Source organism: Elephas maximus, chromosome 16, assembly GCF_024166365.1.
Source record: "Elephas maximus indicus isolate mEleMax1 chromosome 16, mEleMax1 primary haplotype, whole genome shotgun sequence".
NCBI lineage: Eukaryota > Metazoa > Chordata > Mammalia > Proboscidea > Elephantidae > Elephas > Elephas maximus.
The window spans coordinates 15,432,569-15,457,870 of record NC_064834.1 but is presented as its reverse complement, the minus strand read 5'-3'; the positions used below and the strand labels follow the sequence as shown (position 1 = coordinate 15,457,870).

Below are 25,302 nucleotides of genomic sequence, written 5' to 3'. Positions count from 1 at the left end.
AAAGGAGAAATAAAAACCATAATGAATATCTAAAGAAAATCACGTCTGAAATACTAATCATTAGATTCTCTAATAGAAACACCAAACCACAACGACCCCAACAAACCTCTCATGCTTGTTCTTTTCAGCATTTATTCTGAATAATGATCCTGGAGAGTAGGATTAGGGGTGGGGAAAGAACAGCCAGGCCTTCCTCTGATTAATTTTAAAGTCTTCCCTAATAAGATGCACTACAGAAAGGTCTGGAAAGTCAATTTTAAAATTAATCTACTGAATGCATATGACCAAGAACTTGTAACAAACATCCTGGGGCTACACCCCAAATCATAGGGCCTGGCAAAGCTGCTTCTATGACTTTCAGTTACTGACCATGAATACCCCCGATCAGGGTACCAGCTTTATTACAGTCAGGATAAAAGTCAGGTATAACACATACCTCTACCTAGTCAACAGCATTTCTTAGGAGCACTGATCAGATATAAAAGTAAATAGAAGATAAGGCTGCTGACCCACAGATGATTCTAACAACTCAGTGAGGCATACATAACACTTAAACACACAGAACAACCAGAGGGACACTTCTACTGGGCAGCAGAAAAAATGCAAATGATAATGTTTATCAAAAACCTTTAATTAGCCTTGGATTCAAGCCAGTGTCCTAAAGTAGGTGCTCTTCACTGCAATGCTTCACTTCAGAAAAGCTTTCAAGTTGTCAAGGGAGGGATGAGCCTTACTCTAGAAGGGACCTGCCCTTGTGGGGATTAGCACATTTATAAGGCAGAACCCAAAATGACATCAGAATTCATCCCAGGAAAATTAAGCCACATTGCTAGGATAAGACGTGTTAAAGAGACAATAAAAAAACGTATTAAAGAGAAAAGGGCTTACCTTCTTCTGTGAGGATACAAAAGTTGCTCTTTTTGGAAATGTCAGTAAGATCCCAAGAAAGCCTTTCAATACATGTACCCAACAATGCTTGAGTAGAACCTAGGGGTGGGGTCTTTCTACTCCAGTGCGTGACTGTCTCTTCATTTATTTTTATACAGGCTGTACATACACATACTTTGGCCACTGTCGCCTCTCCTTTTCCTGCAATTAATGGCCTACCAAAACGCCTGGGGTTCAGTAAAGGCTAACTTTATAAAGCCCAGTAAATATCGATTCTTCAACATGACATCAACTTGACCCCAAAGATCTACTTAGAGGCTGTGTGCTGCGTTGTCTGGTCTTTCAGAAAGGTGATCAGCTCCTGCCTCCGCTGATTTACACAACATCTCTTGCTGGGTTTGGCAGCCCACTTAGACCATATCCACCCCTTTGTGTAAAGAAATTCAGCCCGAAACGGTTATCTGCTAATCCCTTTGCTGAACATTAATGTGGAGTGAAAGCCACGTCCATGAGACTGACAGATTTACAGCTTGGCAAACTGAAACCTCCTCGGCACATAAAAGACATAACCAAAGGGGCAATAAAATAACAGACAAAACAAAACTAAAAGGGAACTCATAATACTTTCAACAAGTTACTTTGGAAGGATTGGCAGCCTATGACTCCTCCACCATCTCTTCGTGCCTGTATTTCCATGTGATGGAGATGCCACAGCGGCAAGCAGGAATGGCCTACATGTGACTTACCTTTGCTTATGGGGATCACCTTCAGATGGCAAGATTCTCTTGGTTTAGATTTAAATGTGGCAATAATGGAGTCAGCTGGGATGTAATTTAAATGCAGTGATTACAAAAAGTAAGAGAGAAGACTGAACAGAAATTCTCATGCCCCACCAAGGCTGTGGAAAGAATACTGAAGTCAGAATCTAAACTTCCTCCCAGAACGTGGCAGCTGACCTTGAACAGGTTATACCACGCACCATCGTTGCTGTTAGGTGCCATCGAGTCAATTTTAGACTCCTAGTGACTCCATGTGACAGAGCAGAACTGCTCCATTGGGTTTTCTAGGCTGTAATCTTTATGGGGGAAACCCTGGTGGCATAGTGGTTAAGTGCTATGGCTGCTAACCAAAAGGTCCACAGTTCAAATCCACCAGACGCTCCTTGGAAACTCTATGGGGCAGTTCTACTCTGTCCTATAGGGTTGCTATGAGTCGGAACTCACTCGACGGCAACGGGTTTGGTTTTTTTTTGGTAATCTTTATGGGAGCAGATCTCCAGGTCTATCTCCCACAGAGCCACTGGGTGGGTTAGAAATGCAACCTTTCGGTTAGCAGCTGAGCGCTTAACTGTTGCACTTACCACCTACTATTTTTAATATTTTTATCCCTATCCCATAAGGGTTCTGCATAACAAATGCAGATGATGGTAATGGGGAAAGATCAAATATGACAAACAAGTCGAAGTGATACTGAAACATCAGGTGTTTCCTATTATTGTGTTTTTTAAGATCTCTCTGTTCTCCTTAGGAGCCCTGGTGGCACAGCGATTAAAGAGCTTGACTGCTAACCAAAACGTCAGCAGTCCGAATCCACTAGCCACTCCTTGGAAACACCGTGGGGCAGTTCTACTCTGTACTATAGGGTCACTATGAGTTGGAATCGACTCGATGGCAACAGGGTTGGTTTGGTTTGGGTTCTCCTTATCCTTGTATTTCTTTTACCTAATAGGTTGCCATCTTCTCTTGTACCTTTTGATAATGTCATATTTAAATGGATTTCTTGTCCACGAGTCCCTAGTGCAGTGCCAATCTTCATTTTAGCCTTTCCTGTCTCCAAGTTCTTGTTCTCCCTGTGTATTTACACTACACATGATTTAGAAATAATTTTTCATGGCTATTATTTAGGAGTATTATAGCTTTGGTCTTTAGCCTTTCTTTTAGTTCTATCAATTATTTCTAGTGACTCATTAGACCATAAGCTACTTAGACGGAGAAGCTTTCATATTATTCACAGTGGAATCCCCAGCACCTGTAACAGTATCTAGTAGATTGGATATGATCAATATTTGTTGGACGTAAGTGATGACTAAAACTAATGTTGTAGATGTCTGTATACCTTATGTCTGAAAAGATAAAACTATGTCATGTACTTGTTGAGACTGGATTTACAGGTCTAATTTATAGGTCACCATCTAGGAATCCCTGAATAAGACTTACCAATATTAGATTACCTCTCTTCAAGAGAAAAGGGGTGTATCTCAAGTCTAGTTAGTTCTCAAGAATCTGTAGTTAGTAATGGAAGTTTCACGCACTCCAAATTTCTGTGTGTTTCTTACTTGCCAAAGCCTAGATCCCTTCCTTAGCTCTAGTTCCTGATCTGGAACGTCCCGAGCACTTGATGTTATGCATCCGCTGTGCAAAGAGGCAGGTCATGTGGTTCCTGACTTCCGCAAGCTTATGTACCTGCTTAGGGGGTAACCATCAGTGCGTATCAGAAGACAAGAATGCTGATGGCACGGGTGTGTTCACACTGCGAAAAGTCACTAAGTACTCTGTAATTTGTGCATTTTCCTATATGCATGGTCCACTTCAACTAAGAGTTTACCTAAAACAATAAGGGGAGCAAAGGTCAAGTGTGAGGAGGGAAGTGCAGGCACTAAATAAGTGCAGTGAGAGCTAAGGAAACAGTGGACACTGGGGCACCTAGGAAAGCCAGGGGAGGAGATAGGAACTGAGCTGGACCTGGTGCCAAGTACAGGACTCAGGGAAGAGGCAGAGGGTGGGCAGCATGGAGGAGAAATGGGCGTGGCTGAGATGTATGGAGGGCTCCCAGAAAGAAGCAGTGAGAAAGGCTAAGGCTAGAGACAAATGGAGAGCAAATCAGGTTAAGAGGGGCCCTGAGGACCAGGTTCAGAAGTTAGACTTCATCCTAGACAGAGGGGAACCACTGAAGGTTTTTGGGTAGGTTGATGGCCTGATAAAAACCATGTTTAAGGGAGATTAATCTCGGTGTGGCGTACTGTGCTGACTGGAAAAGGGACAAGAGAAAGGGAAGGAAAGGAGATCACTGCAGCAGTGCAGTCATGAGGGAGATACTGAGTGTCCCCAGACAGCAGCAGTGGGCCTGTGGAGATGGAGGCACATGTGAGATGCTATAAATGAAGCCCACACAGGACTCGGTGACTTTCTGGATGAGGGGAAGGGAACAGGGAAAGCAGATGAGAAAAATCATGGAAGACAGGGTAAACGCGGGTATATAAGGATATCACTGATAATAAAAGAAAGTTTCTGAAGGAGCTATTTCATGGGAAAAAACAAAAAAAATTCAGGTCTATTTACACACACTCATGGCTTTTTTTTTTTTTTTTTATGGCTATATCCTTAGCTGTATGTGTCCCAAGCACTTCGCTAACCTAGGGTTTTCTGGAAGGTTCTGAAGGTCTGTATTAAAGACAAGAAATCTGTAGCACAGTTAAGTGGAAGTATATCACAATAAAGGCTTTACAACCAGCCATTTTTCTATTGCATTGTAGTTTTTTTTTTTATCTGTTAGGGAAATGAGCCCTTTGTGTTAAGAACTGCAAATATATTTTTCTCCTAGTTTGCCATTTGTCTTTTGACTTTGCTTACAGTGGTTTTTTTTACTATCTGCCATGGATTGAACTGCATCCCCCCAAAAACAACTGTCAACTTGGCTACGCCATGATTCCCAGTATTGTGTGACTGTCCACCATTTTGTCATCTGATGTGATTCTTCTATATGTTGTAAATCCTGTCTCTATGATGTTGATGAGGTGGGATTAATGGCAGTTATGTTAATGAGGCAGGACTCAATCTACAAGATTGGATTGTGTCTTGAGCCAATCTCTTCTGAGATATAAAAGAGAGAAGCCAGCAGAGAGACATGGGGATCTCATACCACCAAGACAAAAGAGCCAGGAGAAGAGTGCATCCTTTGGACCTGGGGTCCCTGCGCTAAGAAGCCCCTCGACTGGTGAAGACTGATGACAAGGACCTTCCCCCAGCTCCTTCCCCTGGAGCTGGCACCCTGAATTCGGACTTCTAGCCTACTGGGCTGTGAAGGAGTAAACATCTGTTTGTTAAAGCCATCGCTGGTGGTACTTCTGTTGTAGCAGCACTAGATAACTAAGACACCATGTATATTTAAAATTTTAATTATAAATTCAAATCTATCAAACCATGAGATTTTTTAAAACAAAGTTTACCCAATGCCAGTACTGCCATATATTAAAAGACCAAGGTGAACAATAAATACAGAAGCACCGACAATGCTAGTAAAGCCAGTAACAGCCAACACTTACTGAGCAAGCTTACGTGCCAAGAGCTATGCTGCAGGATCTATGTGGTTACCTCACTGCATCCACACAACCCCAAGAAGCAGATACTATTAATCCCCATTTTAGAGTTGAGGAGCCTGAGGTTTGGAAGGCTTACATAAGTTGCCAAAGGACACACAGCAAGTAAAGGGTGGGAAACTGAGGTTCAAAGCCAGGCAGTCTAACCCTCCCCATCCTGAGTTCTTTAGCCTCTACCCTCTGTCGGCTCTTAGTGTCGGTGTACCCCTTAAAACATGGCCCTATTTAAGCCCCAGTGAGGAATCCTGATGCAGACAACTCCCAAAGACTCAAATGAACATATTCTTTCACTTTTTATTTCTGTCTCCACTGCCACCTCTTATCCTGGACACAGTTTAAGAATCGGATGGCTCTAGCTCAGCTGGAAGAATTTTAATTGGATTCTGGATGGTAAAAAAGCACAAATCAACTAAAGCGCTCCATGTAATTAGGTACCTGAATGGGAAAAGAGGAAAAAGCTTAGCTACAAGTTTAAAAAAAGACACTTGGTTGCTCTTTCTAGCCTAAAGTAGTTCATGAAGAACAAAGTGGTCTATTGTTTAAAAAATAATAGCCCTAACAGGAAAATTTTTAAATTAACAAAGAATCATGTCGAGGTATTTAAATCATGTTGAGTTTTTTCTCCTTATTGTTGTTTTGTAACAATTCCCTTGGGGGTTTTGAAACCAAAACCATTTTCTATCTGGAAACATTTTGTCTTTGACACACACACAAACACAGGGAGCCTGACTGTTACGGAAGCTGGCATTTTTTAAAACCTGCTGTAAAGGAACATAGCAATAAGCAGCTACACCAAACTTTACAAATATTTGATAAAGAAATAAAAATAGAATTTAAGACTGCCAAAATTTGTGTTACCACCAGTAAATCAAAAGTACTGACTTGAGTGATTTAAGAAAAAATTTTAAAACCTAAGCAAGACATTTGAAAACTTATGTACACAGTTGCTACCTTTTACGGAGCACTCCTGATACCTTTAGAGAGAAATAACAAACTTTTCCTATCACCAAGTAACAACAGAAATGTGGACCCTCAGGATGAAAGACGTTTGGTCAAAGCCAAGGCCTCCCTGGCAGAGGATCCCCAGATCTTATCCAACCATCCTGCTGTCTCCTGCTTGCAGGGCTTGTGAAGCCTACCATTTTCAGCTTGGACATGCTTGTTTCCTAGGGAGAACACAGAGGGAATTACTGATTTCTGGTTACGTAGTAGTATACACCAAAAGAAAACAAATTGCAGGATTTAAGGGCTAACTGTGCTCATTTTTCTTTGCCTTCATTTCAGATCTTTTACTCCTTCCTCCAAGCATAACCACCAAAGACCAGAAATAACTCCAAATGTGACTAGGCTGCAAAGATGAGACAGAAAATCTCAGACAGAGAAGGGCAGGGGAGTGGAGAGAAACCTTCTCCTACCTGTGGCCTCAAGCCACAAAACTGAATGAAGGGCCAACAACATAATGGCAAATGTGTGGGGATCCCTGCCCATCTGCTCCCCAAATGAGGCTCATTCTTTCTTCAATCTTAAGCAATGCAGGGTCACTCTCTTCAAGGCAATCTAACTACTTGTGCTGGGTAGCCTCAGTGAACTACTTGCTGTCCAATACGATTTCTAATAAGAAGAAATTGAGTTTTGAAGTCCAAAATGAAGATTTAAGATATACAATTTAGAGTCACTCTTGGTATAAAAAAAAAAAAAAATGAGTTAAACTAATCCTTGTTGTTGTTGTGTGCCACTGAGTTGGTTCTGACTCATAGCAACCCTACAGGACAGAGTAGAACAGCCCCATACGGATTCCTCGGCTGTAATCTTTACAGGAGCAGATCCCCAGGTCTTTTCTCCCATGGAGCTGCTGGTGGGATTGAACCACTGAACTTTTGGTTAGCAGCCACACACTTAACTCACCCTTAGAACAGAAAACTCAAAACCAAACCAGTCGCTGTTAAGTCAATGCCGACTCACAGCAACCCCACGTGTTGCAGAGTAGAACTGTACTCCAAAAAGTCTTCAAGGCTGTGACCTTTCAGAAGCAGGTTGCCAGGCCTTTCTTCTGAGGTGCCTCTGGGTGGGTTCAAACCAACAACCTTTCAGTTAGTAGTTGAGTGCTTAACTGTTTATGTCACCCAGGGATTCCTCCTTAGAACGTAATCTGGTGCAAGTGAAAATAAGTACTGGTTGTTTGATTAATGCAAGCATTTAGAAGGATGTTCTGGGTCACATTTCTTCCAAAGAAAGGATGGTTTCTATTGTCTTCCTGTATGCAACTGGGCTTTTTCTTTTTTTTTAATGAAACCCAAAGTAAACAGGAACAGCACATGAATGCTACTTTGATGTTTTCCCAGTGCTTTTCTTCCATAATCTGTTTTTCCAAATTTCATGTCTCACAATTATCCCCATTTACAGATAAAAGTAACAGTAATAACACTATTTTGTACTTAATAATAATACTTAACCACCTACCTCCCTACCAGGGATGGTACGAGATGAACTGAAGACAGTCTGACAAGTACTTCGAGCTCTTTGGGGAGGCACTCCCAATATAAAACTGTGCTGTGGTTAAATAACACCTTTCATCTAAGGATCTAAGTGTTTCAAAAAGCCCAGCTCATTAACCACTCAAAAAATGGCCATGATGTCTACAAGGGCTGAGCATTATTATCCCCATTTAAAAGATAAGAAAGAGAGACAGGCTAGGGCCACTCATATCCTGATGTAAATGTAAGATACAGGCCAGTAGTATACCCTGATTTCTTGACTGCTGTTTCCACGGGCATTGATTGTAGATCCAAGTAAAATGAAATCCTTGACAACTTCAAGTCTTTTGTATTGGGCAAATGTGCTGAAAAAGACCTCTTCCAAGTGTTAAAAAGCAAAGATGCCACTTTGAGGACTTAGGTGCACCTGACCGAAGCCATGGTATTTTCAATTGCCTCATATGCACGTGAAAGCTGGACAATGAATAAGGAAGACTGAAGAAGAACTGATGCCTTGAGAATTATGGTGTTGGTGAAGAAAACTGAATATACCATGACTGCCAGAAGAATGAACAAATCTGTCTAGGAAGAAATGCAGCCAGAATACTCCTTAGAAGCGAGGATGGCGACACGTTATCTCACGTACTTCGGACATGTTATCACGAGGGATCTGTCCCTGGAGAAGGATATCATGCTTGGTTAAGCAGAGGGCCAGTAAAAGAGAGCAAGACCCTTAACCAGATGGACCAACACAGTGGCTGCAACAACGGGCTCAAGCATAGCATTGATTGTGAGGATGGTGCGGGACTGGGCAGCATTTCATTATGTTGTACATAGGGTCACTGTCTTAGTTATCTAGTACTGCTATAACAGAAATATCAGCAGTGGATGACTTTAACAAAGAGAAATTTATCCTCTCACAGTCTAGTAGGTTACATGTCCAAATTCAGGGTGTCAGCTCCAGGAGTAGGCATTCTCTCTCTGTCAGCTCTGGAGGAAGGTCCTTGTCCTCAGTTTTCCCCTGGTCAAGGATGCACTCTGCTCCTGGTGCTGCTTTCTTGGTGGTATGTGGTTCCCAACTCTCTGCTTGCTTCCCTTGCATCTCTTGAAAGATAAAACATGGTGCAGGCCACACCCCAGGAAAATTCCCTTTACACTGGATCTGAGTAAGGGTGGTGTTACAATCCCACCCTAATCCTCTCAACATAAAATTACAATCACAAAATGGAGGACAACCACAGAATACTGGGAATCATGGCCTAACCAAGTTAACACACACATTTTGGGGGGGACATTATTTAATCCATGACCAAAAACCAAAACCACTGCCGTCAAGTGGATTGCGACTCATAACGACCCTATAAAGACAGAGAAGAACTGCCCTACAGAGTTTCCAAGGAGCGCCTGGTGAATTTGAACAGCAGACCTTTTGGTCAACAGTCATAGCTCTTAACCACTACCCCACCAGGGTTTCCCAATCCGTGACAGTCGCTGTGATCTGGAACTAACTCAAAGGCTCCTGACAACAGTATGACAGTCGCTGTGATCTGGAACTACCTCAACGGCACCTGACAACAGTATGACAGTCGCTGTGATCTGGAACTAACTCAATGGCACCTGACAACAGTATGACAGTCGCTCTGATCTGGAACTAAGCCAACGGCACCTGACAACAGTATGACAGTCGCTGTGATCTGGAACTACCTCAGTGGCACCTGACAACAGTATGACAGTCGTTGTGATCTGGAACTAAGTCAACGGCACCACACAACAGTATAACAGTTGCTGTGATCTGGAACTAACTCATTGGCACCTGACAACAGTATACCAGTCGCTGTGATCTGGAACAAAGTCAACAGCACCTGACAACAGTATACCAGTTGCTGTGATCTGGAACTAAGTCAACAGCTCCTCACAATAGTATAACAGTTGCTGTGATCTGGAACTAAGTCAATGGCACCTGATAACAGTATGACAGTTGCTGTGATCTGGAACTAACTCATTGGCACCTGACAACAGTATACCCGTTGCTTGATCTAGAACTAACTCAACGGCACCTGACAACAGTACACCAGTTGCTGTGATCTGGAACTAAGTCAACAGCACCTGACAACAGTACACCCTGAGAAAGCACTGGCGGGTCAGTGGCACAATTCTTGCCTTCCACACTGGTAGTTCCCAGACAATACTCGTCATGCACAGCCAACACCCAGCTTGTCAGTGGAGCCTTGTTTGTTGCTATGATGCTAAACAGTTTTCAGTGGCACTTCTAGACAAAGACAGACTAGGAAGAAAGGTCTGGTGACCTACCTCTAAAAGTCAGCCAACGAAAACCCTGCGGACCACGATGGTCTGATCTGTAACTGCTCGTGGGGACGGCGCAAGACTAGGCAGTGTTTTGTTCTGTTACGCATGCGATCACTGTGAGTTAGCAGCCGACTCACGGCAGCTAATAACAGCAGTTTACCGTGTCTACAGGGCAATTCAAATAACAACTCTGTACCAAAGAATGCCTAGTGGGGGAGACTGCATATACGATCAGAGAGTGAAGAAAGTGTGTTCCCTTGGTTTGTGGCTGAGAATGAGAAACAAACAACGTGAAAAGCTATAATCACAGCCCTTGGAAAATCCTAATTGAAAAACGACAAAACAAATAATGGTGCATATCAGAGCCATTTATCGTGAAAGAGACCTTTAAGTACAGGATCAATAAGACTTTAGGTAGTAGACAGAAAGGCATGGACACCAGACTAGAGATATAACGGACTGTGAAAAACATCAAGGGCCTTTGTCACGTTGCTAATCTGACTTAGAATTAGGATCGCAAACAAAATTTCTTTCAGAGCTTTGTTTGTTAAAATTCCCTACATCTAAAAAATGATTCTGAGCTCATCCCAAGGTATCACGCAATTCAAATTCTCGAGCTTTCCTGGAGCTTGCATTTTTCTTCTGGCCATATCAGTGATTACTTCTGAAGACAGCAAATGTAGGGGGTATGACGAGGCAAGGAAGAAAATGAAGCTCCAACACATCCAGGGGTCAGAAACGCCTCCCGTCGGTTTTTAAAATATTCATATAGGCTGGACCCATGTGGAGTCTTTCTAAATACCATCACAAAGAAGCATAGCTGAACCTGTTCACCCTAAAGTGCGCCATGTTCCTACACACAACTACCTGGAAACCAAAAATAGAAATTTCTTTTCTACGGAGATAGGAGACAAAAGATTGTTAAACGAGGCTTTAACGCTGTCCCATCAATGACTATGGTACACAGTCACTCCTTCTTCAATTTCTGCATCTTTAAGTAGGGGCGATACTTTACAGGGATGTTCTGCAGTTATAGTAAGATAAATTATAGTTTGAAATTCTGTGCTCTGATTATTATCATCACTCACTGACTATAACCTCCAATGCATCAATCCAGGAATCACAGAGTTCCCTTAAAAGAAAAAAGGAGGTTTATTAGGAACTCTGACAGTTTACAGTCTTTGCAGTCATTATCTAGTCTCACAGGGCTATAATAATTTTAAAGACTGAAAGAGGAACACTGTCAGGGATTGAATTGTGTCCCCCCAAAAATACGTGTCAACTTGGTTAGGCCATGATTCCCAGTATTGTGTGGCTGTCCTCCATTTTGTGATTGTAATTTTATGCTGAGAGGATTAGGGTGAGATTGTAACACCACCCTTACTCAGGTCACCTCCCTGATCCAAGGCAAAGGGAGTTTCCCTGGGGTGTGGCCTACACCACCTTTTATCTCTCAAGAGATAAAAGGAAAGGGAAGCAAGCAGAGAGTTGGGGACCTTATACCACCAAGAAAGCAGCACCGGGAGCAGAGCGCATCTCCTTTGGACACGGGGTCCCTCTGCCTGAGAAGCTCCTCAACCAAGGGAAGATTGAAGACAAGGACCTTCCTCCAGAGCTGACACAGAGAAAAGGCCATCCCACGAAGCCAACGCCCTGAACTTGGACTTTTAGCCTACTTTCCTGGGAGGAAATAAATTTCTCTTTGTTAAAGCCATCCACTTGTGGTATTTTGTTATAGCAGTACTAGATGACTAAGACAAACATCTACTTCAGAATGAAAGAAAATATGGTCAGCACATAGTTGTTACCCGGGAATCATCTCCAAATACAGCCCTGCCTGTCAAAGATGCCACTTATGATAGTGTATAACAGCCAATAAAAGAGGGCAGAATGTACACCCAGGAGGCCTGGGGCACCTCAGAGCTAAGGGGCAAGGTCCAGGTCATTTTGTGGGAGGAGTAAACCTTACCATCTTTGCCTCACAAATTTTCAGCCTATCAGCATGTTAGTCCTGCCTGGAGCCTCTCCACTGAAAAAGGACCAAAGATCTTCTGTCTAGCTAGAGCAAGTCCTTGTCTTCACCAACTGAAACAGCGCATGACGTGACAGAGTCCCTTTCACAGAATGGGAACAGGAACCCCCCTGACTCATTCTGCTCCCCCAAATCACCTGTCCTGCTTGCAGGACAAAACGAAGAATGTTAAGGGCCTGACCTAAGGAGGTGCCAGGCAGAGTCAGACTAACAGAGCCAGAGAATGAAGGCTCTAAAACTCTCTTCAAATAATCACTCAGGGTTGCACTTTTTGATGTTTGGCCTGAGCTTCACTGCTGACGTAAGGATTATCAAGTTTAAGACTCTGCTGGCAAAGCCAAATGACCTATTAGAGAGTAAATGAAAACCGCTATATACAAACGGCACGCCAGGCAGTTCTGCTGAGCTCAATACTCAAAGGGCCAAGGGACCTCCTCTCCCTGCCGAGCCTTTCAATTAAAAAAAGTAGCAAGAAAAAATATGAGGTGGGGGTAGTCAGGCGCACAGACCTGAAGAACCTGTACCCAGTCTTGGCACACACCAGCACTCTCAGCCTGTTTCCACAGCAGCATGTAGAAATTAGCATCAGAGATGGGCCTCTGGGAGTTCAGTTAGGTGCAAAGTTCCTTCCAGAGAAAGTCTTGCCTGGGGCATAGATAGCACTACTTTACCAGGACAAAACTGCCCCTGGTGGCTGCTGACCTGCAGAGGCACTTCAACGTCCTGAGTCTGTGACCACCAGCCCTAAAGCAGGTGCCCTTTCAGAACCAATTTAGGTAATGTTTCTGCAGATAAATTATTTCCCTCAGAAGAATGCCTTTTAATGCTCATCAAAATTAGTTACCACTCTTGTATTTTCAGTTTGGCCATCTTCCCTCAGGCATTATTCATAATGGTCCCTCAAAGAAATTCAACAAAATATAGAGGTTTGATCGGTTGTATTTTGTGTTAGAAATGAAGTGCAAGTCAGAAGAAATGCATCCCTGAAGGGCCGCACTGGAGACGGTGGCAGAGATGCAGTCTTCTCTGCCTGCAGGTCTGTCGCTGAGAGATCTCAGGGAGGCCAGGCATAAAAAGGGCTGACTACCGTGCCAAAGCAACAAATTCAGATAAAGAACAAGGTGAGAGAGGAGAAAGCAAAGTCATCCAGCTCTCTCCATTACCGCTCTAACTTTTCCAACTTGGAAATAGCATCTAGGAGTCAGAGAACAGATCCGATGGCCTGAGGCAACATCAGGCACCGGAGGAGTATACATACACATAAATAACAGCTGTCCAAACAATAGCTGGTCTGCAACAGCTCCGTGAAAGATGGGAGAGAACGCCACATGCTACGGGAGGATTTTCAACTAAGTCACCTCATTAGACAAGACATGAAACACCTCGTCCTCTGATCCACAGTAAGCACGCCTTCTGCAGAAGCACTGAAGCACTGAATGTTATGACACGAACTTGCTTTTTTATAATCCAGTACAGATGGCCTCCTTCCCCCTTTGCAAAGGTGTGGGCTAAATGTCAAGCAAGCAGAAGGCCTTGGAAAAGGGATAGGGCTATCAACACTCCACACACCGTACGAGCTGCAAAGCCACTGATTTAAGAGATTGGTATCAATGTTTTAACCTAGAGCTCTGCCTGGAGTTCAGGTTGATTTATACCATGACTTTTCTCACTTTCAATCTGTAGCAATAATGTTCACATTTGAGTATTAACTCAAAAACTGTGTCATCACTGGGATATGGGGAAGAGGGCATCACTTCTTCATAAGTCATCACAGCTTCACGGCATAGTGGACTTTACCCTTGTTTCTTTTCTCTATTCACCAATGTCTTCTAAGATTTGGAATAACATTTAAGCATCATTGGCACCAAGCCACCCAATCCAACACGGTTTGTTTGGTCTGATCTCTGAGCAACAGGCTGCCTCCAAAAGGACAGTGCCCTGTCACCATCTCTGGGTTCAGATTTACATTCTGCTACTTGTCTGTTTAAGAGCAGTGGTGTTCAGTGTAGAATTCTCTCCTTCCATGTGGGAGACCCAGGTTCAATTCCTAGCCGATGCACCTCATGCATAGTGACCACCCATCTACCAGTGGAGACCTGTAGGTCGCTATGATGCTGGCCTAGTTTCAGCAGCGCTTCCAGACTAAGACGAACTAGGAAGAAAGGCCTGACGATCTACTTCCAAAAATCAGCCATGAAAACCTTATGGATCACAACGGTCTGACCCACAACCACTCATGTGGTTGGCACAGGACCAGGCAGCATTTCGTCCTATTGTGCGTAGGGTCACCACGAGTCAGCAGGCCGACTCGACAGCAGCTAACAACAATTGGTCTGTTTCTGCTGTAGCTGAATACACACAATGGGCCCAAAGCGAACCTTAATCCAACTCATCTCATTCGTCAACTATACCCAGAATGATATGAAGGGACCCCCTAGAAATGAACACATAAAAAAGATAAATATTTCTCACAACAGAACAAGCACCCCAATCAAAGAGCTCATAGGAAGGAGATCAGAGGGGCCAAAGACAATTGACTATTTATTCTCCCCCGGCCCCATCACACCAAGCATCTAGCTCAGTGTTTTACATTTAGTAGGTATTCAGTAAATATTACCAAATACTGACTTTTCATTCTGATGAAAACAAAATGATTTTAAGAAAAGTGATTTTAATCTCTTTATTTTTTCTACTCTCATTGTCTTTGCCAAACCATGGCTTATTTCCTGTTATTGTAGAGGTTAGACCTTTCCAAATCAATCATTACCTGCCTGAGCCAAGACAACACATGGAAGTATTCCAGTACTGCTGCAAAGATGAGTAATCAATAAACACAAATTTAAAAGAAGAAGGAGAATGGAAGGGAGAGAAACACATCATGTATGAGCAGCCAGCCAAGCGACAGGCCAGGGAAGGTACATCCTTCCAGAATGGGTGCTGGCTTCTGTCAAAAAGCAGACAGTTGCTGATTTTTCAGTTCACTTTAACAATGGTTTCACCCACTGACAGCCATGTCTTTGGCTGCCCTCATCAGTGTTTTAAGACTTCACTCTCCAGGCAAAGTGACACGTAAAGCAAATTCGGAAGGAAAGCTCTAGTGAAATACTGCCTGGATTTGAATCGTCCCCCTTCACAAACAGCCTAAAATAAGGACTTACAGAATCAAACTGAAGCATTTCAAACCGCACTTTGTCCTTATATAACCGATGCTCTGAGAAACTGCCCAATCAATTGTCAGAAACCTTTCAGATGCTTTCACATTCAGTATGTTGTTTCTATTGTTGGCAAAATACAAACAGTCCCTAATAATTTTCTATAATTTCCCATTTTTTATGAGCTTTGTTTTATTTTTTAATCATCAAGAATGGAGGCAGAGCCATATTTTATCAGGAATATAGCAAAGCAAGTAGCAGCCATATTTTGGCAAGGTTTATCACAGGCTCCTTCCTAAACTCTACATTTTTCCAATATCCATGCTAATTGTAAGACTAGCACAATTTACTTACAAGGTCAGTGTTCCCTATTTTTGGTTCAATAATTTTTTATTAAGATATTCTCTAACAGGCATAAATGAAATCACAAAAGAAAAAACTGTTAATGTTTCAAGTTAATTACTGCATACCACAGTGAAGCACACAATTAGTTTTGGATATATTTTGAAATAAAAGGAAATCATACGTAAATTCAAGCCCATTATTATCCATATCAGCTGAGTCTTGCTATGTGGAGTAATAAAGCTGCAATTGAATTTAATTGAAAAATAAACTTTCCTTACTAAAGAAGGACTGTGAGTGTGAGCTACAGGTATATTTAATTGGGACTCTCTTTCTTGACCTGAGTAACCTCATTTTAAAAAAGGAAATAAACATTTGCTAGAAAAGAAATCAAGTAAACAGAAATTCAATAGGATTCACTGTTGTTAACCGAATACTTACGATATAATTAGTGTATCTTGAGGATCTACTGAATATCAGCATCATATCTAATCATAAAGCATGAAGTTATGTCAGGCAAAATAAAAGAAGGTTAAACTAAGCTCTAACCTCTAAGACAGGGGTCCGCAAACTTTTTTTCTAAAGGGCCAGGTGGCCATATGGTCTCCATCACAGCTGCTCAACTCTGCCTGCTGCAGTGACAAAAGTAGCCATAGGCAATAGATGAATGAATATGGCTGTGTTCCAATAAAGCTTTATTTATGGACCCTGAAATTTCAATTTCCTATAATTTTCATGTGTCATGAAATAGTATTCTTTTGATTTTTTTTCAACCATTAAAAAATTTAAAACCCATTCACAGCTTGAGGGCCATATGAAAACAAGTGGCAAGCAGTATTTGGCCCTTAGGTGGTACTTTGCCACCCCTTGCTCTAAGAGTTTTCAATTTGAAGTACTGGGCAAAACATATCAGCTCTGATATTTGTTCTACTCGTGACACACAACAAAATCTTTTTCCTCTCACCTTCTAAAATCTGATTTCTGTGGAAGACAATGTTAGTCAGTCAGTCAATCCAGAAAATTTTCCTGAGTGCTTGCCAGGTATAAGACACATTGCTAAGCACACCAAGGGGCACGTAAGAGGTCTCTGCACAACCCAAGTGGGGAAAGGAGGGAGGGAGTTCAGAGATAGAAGACAATACCATCAACTGGGATGGTTGGTTGTTATCTTCATATAGGAAATTATTAAACTTTGAGGAATAGGTAGGATTTGGTCAGAAGAAGATTATAATAAAAGAAAAACAGAGAGAACAAAACCTTAGGGAGTAGACTTTTTAAGGAGTGAATAAAAAAAAAGGAGACCCAGAGACAGGAAGAAAACTAGAACAACAGAAGCAAAGAGAAGAGAGCATCTGAAGGAGAAAAGGGCTTAACAGTCTCAATGAGGTTACTGGGGAAAAAAAGGAAAAGTAGGCCAAAGCACTGAACAAACTGGGGCTACTGATGACTTGTGACGGTGCTGTTTGGTAGAAATGGGAGAGAGACTGCAGGGAATTAAAAAGGGAATAGTTTGAAAGGGAGGGTGACAGGAAGAATGGCTTTATAGTATTCAATCAGCTTACAGAAATGGATTCTCATTTCTTAAAATAAAACAAAAACCACTCTGAGAGATGCAGCTACCTTCTTAGTAGCTTGCTCTGAGGTAAAACATTTTAATCAGGAAGTCGGTACCTTAAATGAATTAAATTTTTATATCCTTTGAAATCAAATGGCCCAACTTTTATGGTAAGATCAGCAGTTAATAAAAGCTGCATCTATACTAAACACTGCAACAAAGCACAGCCAAGACTTTGATAAATTTTTCCAGAAGGTGGTTATTAAAAAACACACACACACACACACACACACACACACACACACACACAACAAATGGTCAATGTATCATTCGTCTCTCAAGGTGTGCCTGACTTTCTTTGTTTTAAAAAATGTTTTTTTTTTGGACATAGTTTCAAACTTACAGCACAGTTACAAAAATAGCACAAGGAATTCCTGGGTACCTTTAATCCTTTCCTTTTTATAACCTATTTTTATTTCAAACTTTAAGGATCCTTTGGCTAAATTTTCTCTTTTTGTTCTTTCTGACATGGATACTGCCAATAAACTTTAAACTTTGGTCATTAAGTTTAAAAATTGTAGGAATCCAAACAGTTTAGTTAATACTGTCCATCATTCATTCATGAGTTGTAGGAAAGAAAGTACAATGTAAGTTCACTTAGCAGAAACTGTTTGGAATTCACTGAGCTTACACCCTCAGCGAGATGGACTGACACAGTGGGTACAACAATGGGCTCAAACAAGCAACAATTGTGTGGATGGCACAGGACCAGGCAGTGTTTTATTCTGTTTTGCACAGGGTCACTATGAGTCGGAACTGACTCAACACCACTTAACAACAACATTTAATCCATGGACTGTCTGTCATCGGTTCCACCCCATTCTCTCTACCCTCTCCTTCTGAGACTCCAATTACATGTATGCTAGATCTTCTCACTCTATATTCTTCTATATTCTATTTTCTCTGTCCATGCAGCATGCTGGATCATTTCTTCTGACCTAATTTTCAGTTCACTATTCCCCTCTCCAGCTATGCCTAATTTGCTGCTAAACCTATTCACTGAGCTCTTAATTTCAGTTATTGCATTTTACAATTCTATCATTTCTATTTGGTTCTTTTTCAAAACTGCTGTATCATTAAAAAAAAAAAAAAGGTTTCTAATTTCCTGATGAAAATCTTTAAGTTTAGCTTTTATTCCTCTGAACATAGTTGGCATAGGTGTTTTTGGTCTAAGTCTGATAACCTAGTATCTTGGGTCTTTGTGAATTTTGTATGCCTGCTTTTGCTTATGTTGAGTGGTTTTCTCATATGCCTAGTTATCTTTGACTAGGTACTGGCCATTTTGGGGGGGGGGAATTTCTTGGAGGAATATTTTTAGGCAGAGGATGATGGTACCTTCTGCCAGAGAGGACTTTGGTACGCTACTGCCAAGTTCTTGGGAATACTAACAGTCCAACACCCCCTTAATCTAAGTTCAGGGCCCAGGGTCTCTCCATTTTATCCTTTTAGAAGCCTAACAGTCAATTTTTGCACCACATGAGAATCCTCTTTGTCATACTTTCCCTCACATTTTCAATCAATTTGTCACTTTTTCCTGGACTTTATCTTCCAATCCTTTACTGAATGCGTGTGTGTGTAATTTCCAATGACTCTCTCATTCTCTAATTAATCCTTTTCCATAACATCTTATTTTTATTTTTCATGTAAAGTTCTTCATAAAGCTGTATATTTGCTTCTCTAACAAGCTGCCTCTTTCGTGTGATTGCTAAGAATAATGTGATTGCTTTCAATGCTGTGGATAAAAGCTATCACAAAATATTAGTATATATAAGTGAACTGCATTTAATAAGTGTCAGTAGTGTATAAGCATTCAAATCTTAGTGAGGAAGTTGTTACCTGCTTAGTGATTTTATTTAAATAAGATAAAAATTTCAAATCATAAAAATACCAGGTAGTCAAAATGACACCATAGCTGCTTGTGATAATGAGAAACAGTGATTTTATTCTAAATTCAACTTGCTGCTATTTATCTTGATACAACAGTGCAATGGAACATTTAGTGATAGACATTCAAGAAGCCCACTGCCGTCAAGTTGATCTCGACACATTGTGGTCCTATAGGACAGAGCAGAACTACCCCATAGTGTTTCCAAGGAGCAGCTGGTGGATTTGAAGTGCTGACCTTTTGGTTTGCAGCCATAGCTTTTAACCACTGTGCTGCCAGGGCTCCATCTAAAAAAGTTGAATTTTGAGAAACAAATCTAAAGGAAAGCCAGGTGACAGAGAAGTAACTCCTAAGAATGGTATATGATATGGCTAAATATTGAATTGGATAATGAAAAAAAAAGTTTTATTTCAATTGAAATAACACTTTTTAAATTCTAGTCTTCCTTTGTAATCATTAATATCTTAAAAAAAAAAGTTACGACACAGTTCTAATTCTTACCTCTCTTACCTAGAAAAAATAATTAATTTATCTTCTGAATACTTTTCTAATACTTGAAGCAAAGTAATCATTCAAAGTAAGTCTCTTCACTGAGCATGTTTAAGAACTCAACAGCCTTTGTTATTTTAAAACAGACTAAAGAGTTGCCCAAGGAGGGACATGGGAAGCAGGTTCCACTTTCCGACCTTGGTAGTAGCCACAACAATGGACTTAAACATACCAACCATCATCAAGATGGCATAAGGTCAACATGAGTTGAAGCAGACTTGACAGCAGCTAACAAGTAGTTACATTGTTCACTTTCTAATTATTTCTTAAACTGTATATGATGTTTCATAAATTTTTCTATAAATATGCTATATTTCATCCCAAAGAATAAATAGTATGCATTTTTAAAAAGTGTCCTTTATTAAAATTTCTCTAAGTAAAGCAAACTAAATAAAGATCTCATTTAAATTTATTCACTCTAAGACTTTAGGGGCAGAGATGGGCAAAAGCAAAAAATGAATGAATGAAATACTTGATTTACTCTCATTTAAATCTTTCAAGAAAAGTCCTAGTGTGTATAGACAGATTTAAAACATATTTTCATATTTAAAACATACTAAAAATTAATATATCTAGTATTGCCAAGTCTCTCTCTAAATTTAAAGATTCTTTGATATAAAATGGAAAAAGCACAAATTCGTCTCCCTTTTTTATTGGATTCTATTTTCCAGGAATTTTTTTAAAGTGTCTAGAGAAATGGCATTGCTATGGTACCCTTTGATTTTGGACCTATCATACTTTTTATTCCTTCCCAAATATATCACTATGCCTTGATTTGAACCAAATCACCCCCTCGGGGGATTACAACCTAGGGCTCTAATCCCGTCTCTTTCCTCTGCTCTTAGGAGCTACGCTTTTGCACAGTTAATACTGTACCCCAGTACCATCTGCTGACAGCACAATCTTGGAACATTGATTCTGTTACTTCAGGCCATGTCATATGTCCCCTAAATGGACTGTCATTAAGATCACTTCTCTCTCCAGAAGCTGATAGTTAATGATTACTGTACATCTAGCTAGCAAGTGAGCAGTTATTTTCTGGTGGTATGTCTTTAGGTCAAGCATGATTTCTCCAATTACAAGTTTATCACTGCCTTATGGATATACAAACAGAATCTTTACTGCTATCTCTTAGATTCAAAATGGAAACTCTCTGAGGAGATGCTAGCCTATTAATCTGGCCTGGGTCTTCATTCATACATTCTCCTTCAGAGCTATCTGTCAGTTTTCCAGAAAAAAAAACTACTATAACAAAATACTTTTGTTCCTTTTCTGGCTTGAAAGAGACAGGAGACAGTTCTTGCAAAGTCCTTTTTAGGGTAATAAAATTCTTATTTTAACTAGGAATTACCAGACACTCGTCTATTATAGCTGCAACAACCCTCAAAAGAGTTGTACAAAAGAAAAATGTGGCTTCCACTTCCAAGTCACCAGAGATTTTTTTTTTCTTATTAATGCACCCAGAACACATAACATTACACTGAGCCAAAAGGACCGATCCTTTGTGGAGCAGAATAGCAATTGGCTGTTACTCATTAGATTCTTACAGCAATGAGCAATGACTTTCTTTTTCATTTTGTTTCTCTGAATAGTAGATGAAGGTGATTTTTTGTTTCTAACACTGCTTCCCATCACCAGCGCTCCTGATCCTTGGCCTATGTAGCTATTAATATGCTACACACACATGCTTGGGCTCCTTAACGGCCAATACATTTAACCTTTCTGTTTACTCCAAGTCAGTTCCCATCATGTTAGTGAAATTGATTTTTTTTTTTCCTTCTGTACATAGTAATCTTATTTGGTACAAAAACAATACGTAATCTACTGATTTTCTGAATCATATTTTTATGTCAAGAGTTTCAGGGGCCGTGTGTTCTCACTGAGCAAAACATGTTCATTTGTGGTAATTCCAAAAGGTGAGCTGACTACAGTGCTTCACAAATACAGTTTTTACCTTGTGAGTGTGTTGGGGCGGGGTAATTGTTGGAGCCCAAAATTTACCTTTTATTCTCAAAGAAAAGTTAATTTCCTTGACTGAAAAGGTAAAAGACAGTATTTTGTGGAGATAATGACTAAGCGGTAGAATAGCGGATACCGTATCAAAGGACGTGCTGTCGTAACTACCTGTGTTCAGAGGCATTCCCCTCTGTACTCAGAACTCGCCCCCCTCACTTTGTATTGTGACTGCCTATCAACCATCTGCACCTGCAGAGACAGGGAGCTCCTGGTGGAAGGCAGGGGTGGTGTCACAATGATTGCTTATCTCCAGGGCACATGGCCTGGCAGGTGATATACAGCCAGTGAGTATTTCTGTTGCTGTTAGTATTACATTCAACTCAAAAGTCTAATTCTTAATTGGCCACAGTTTTAGACTAACTGATACTCCCACTGCCCTAACATTTATGAAACGAATTTTAATGAGACATTATACAAGTCCAGACAGATATGCCCAATTTCAAATGTCTAATGAACTCTACCTAAACATTAAACACCTTTATGGAAGGCAGCAAAAACAATGCTAAATTTGCAAGTTGTGAGTCTTTTTGCTCTGATTCAGACTCTGCTACTAACTAGCTGGGTACCATTTGGTAAGTCTCTATAACTGCTTTGGATCTTGTGTCATTAGAGATTAAAGTAGAGAATTCAGTGCCCTGGTAACACTAGTCTCCAAGTGCCCTGATGGGCCCAGCTCTAAATTCTGATGAGGCATGAACCAGTACGGGTACTACTGATACAGCAAGTCCCTGCCAACACTAGAGGGAGCTACACTCATGTCATCACTGGGGCGGCTCAGAGCACCTCAAGGCAAAGCATCTTGGAATGGAAAGCTGATTTTCCAGACTGAGAGAAATTAAATATCAAGTGAGTGATCATAGTGTTCACACAGCCACCCCACAGGCTCTTTGCCATCACCTCTCTCTACCAGATGTCAAAGCACCTCACACCTGAGCTGTACCTTTTGGGCTTTAATTCTAAGAGAACCAAATTGGCTTTGAGTCATTCCCACCTATTTCTTCCCCCATTCAGACTACTGTCTTTCTGAATCAAAGTTAATAATGACAAAAAAAAAGCAAACTAATTAATGATATTACTAGAAAAGCCGCAGGAGAGGGAGATGGAGGAAGATAAAGTTCTTATTCTCATGTGACACTAAAGTTGTGGCCTGGGAACATCAGTCAAGTTAACTGCAACTGAGTTCAACAGCAGCCTGCCATGCAAATCCAAAGCTATCAAAACTACTCTGGAAACAAGAGAAATTACTTCACAGGATACCAAGGAAAGGAAGGGACCACATGCAATGTGGGGGCTGGAATGTCTGCCCCAGTGAGTGGCTGTCACCGCCATGTTGGGCTCTGTGGTAAGAAGCTCAATTAGAGGCAATGATGTCACATTAGGCATTTGGCAAGAAAACTGCCAAGTGACAGGTTAAGGGAATGGAGGATGGGGTAGAGAAGGAAAAAAAGCATTTCCAAAGCTGAAGCTTATTCTGAAGTTATTATATTCATACTCTCTCCCAGCTCCGAAAACAACCTCGGCCTTGAAAATGTCTCACGTAACCTATTAGAGAAAAAGTGAAATGAAGAATCAAAAACCTCTCCAATAGTATCAGCTTGTTTCCCTTTGCTCAGAGCACAAAGGCATGTTAACCTGATAAAGAAGGCATAATTTTTGGATATTACAGAATGTGGTCTGTGGGAGAAAGATAAACACGATCCAGAAATAATTCTTTTATTTAAGTTTCACATTTTAGCTCAACACTCGGGAAAGCAAAGCCTCAACAGTCAGAAACGGGCCACCTAAAATTTAGGACATGGGCTGTTCTTGAGTAAAAATAGACTATAAAGCAAGTGTGGAGAGTAACTTTGTGGGTGAAGAGAAAAGTCTACCAGGAAAAAAAATTCGTTTTCACTTGAAAAAACGCAAACTCAACCTTCTAGAGGTAAAATACAACATAACTCACCAGGTTAAAATCACCTTGTTCCTATGGATCTGAGTAATTGGGATATATAATTCTTTCTTAAATCATCAATTTCAAGTACTCTAGAGGGTCACAGCCTTAATAGAGTCAAGAGGATTTCTTTTTTCTTATTAAAGGTTAAAAAAAAAAAAATTAACAGCACTGTCAATCAATAATCCTCTCAGGAAACAAGGAAAATACACTCTGTTGTGGGAAGGAGGATGACTGATATTCCACCCTTATTCAGGATACCTGCCAAAGGATTTCCAATTCCCTCAGCTTCATACTGACCTTTAAAATGTTTCGGCCGTCAAATGATTCCCTTTCCTTGAAGATACATTTGCCATCCGGTGTGTAAAAATTGTACCTGCCTTCAGCTGTAAATATTCCAAATACAATGTTAGAAAAGCAGCTTGGGTTATTTTATCTATTTGTTTTCTCTTGGACTTCTATAGGTCCAGTTATCACTATCTTCATCAACTGGCAGAGCCACACGTAGAGGAAGAAACATCAGGCTATGAATCAAGGCCCTCAACAAGATAGACTGACACAGCGGTTGCAACAATGGGCTCAAACATAGCAACAACTGTGAGGATGGTGAAGGATCAGGCATTGTTTCGTCCTATTGTACTAGAGGGTCGCTATGAGTAGGAACCCACTCAACAGCACCTAACAACAACAACATAAGTCAAGAGACGTGATTTCTACTCCCAGCTCTGTCATCAACTCATTCACTATCCATTTATTCATTCAACATTCTCCAAGTATTCACTGTGTGTCAACTATGTAATGAGCTACATTCTTTGGCAAACTGTGTCTCTTTTATGGACCACAATTCCTCATTTACAAAGTTAGAGGTCAAAACTAGGTGCTCTCCAAAGGTTCACTGAGGTCTAAAAACTCAAGATTCTGTATAAACTGCATGCAATTTTAAATACATAAAAATACATAAAAGTCACACATTAGTCAAAAATGCTAGCAACTATGTTTTGTGCTGATTTAAGAACTCCCCCAAAATAAGAAAGATACCTTTAGTTACAATCCTTACAGATATTCTATACAAAGATGCAGCAAATCTATGGCCTTCACCTAACCGAAGCTGCACTTTAGCTCCTTGCATTAATTTAATTTGCTAAGAGCCCTGATGGCGCAGTAGTTAAGAGCTCAGCTGCTAACCAAAAGGTTAGCAATTTGAAGCCGCCAGCTGCTCTGGGGGAGAAAGAAAAGATTTACAGCCTTGGAAACCCAATGGGGCAGCTCTACTCTGTCCTATAAGGTCACTATGAGTCGGAATTGAATCAATGGCAATGGGTTTTTAATTTAAAAAAGGTCCTTAAAGAATAGCAAAGGAAAAATATCAAAGGAAAGGGATAACAGGAAAGAAAAAGTGAAACATTATTCCCGGTCCTTTCCAAGAAAAAATTAAAAACAAAGAAAGTCTACAATATAGAAACTTCACAGTATCCGCAAGAATTATTTAAACTCAGGATATTTTCTGAAATATTAACCCTTTCCTGTCTACCAAGAGACTCTCAAATATATTTGTATTCCATTTTTAAAATTTTTTTTATTGCATATAAGCGTGGAACTACTAGGTCAGGACTGATAAAAGTACACTTGGAGTTCTAACAGCTCTATGGGCGTAATATATTTTAGCCAGCCTATGGGAATTACACATGGGTAACTATGGGACTGTTTGATAAGAAGCATTCTCTTAATCAAAGG

General features: G+C 40.7%; 1 protein-coding gene across 12 annotated transcripts in view; it reads right to left on the bottom strand.

Moving 5' to 3' along the window:
- Positions 1–25,302, bottom strand: part of ASCC1 (activating signal cointegrator 1 complex subunit 1) — a 149,242-nt gene that overhangs the window by 6,857 nt on the left and 117,083 nt on the right. For 10 of the 12 annotated variants that reach the window (XR_007513401.1, XM_049854823.1, XM_049854822.1 and 7 more), the window contains one exon: positions 23,869–23,954. The exons of 1 other annotated variant lie outside the window; for it this stretch is intronic. Coding sequence is in view for 9 of the 11 variants with exons in the window: in XM_049854823.1 (XP_049710780.1) it covers positions 23,869–23,954 (86 nt within the window). In the remaining 2 variants the exon portion in view is untranslated. Of the gene's footprint in view, positions 1–11; positions 9,698–9,746; positions 23,955–25,302 lie in introns of those variants that run through there. One more of the 12 variants, XR_007513402.1, reaches the window with a different exon arrangement.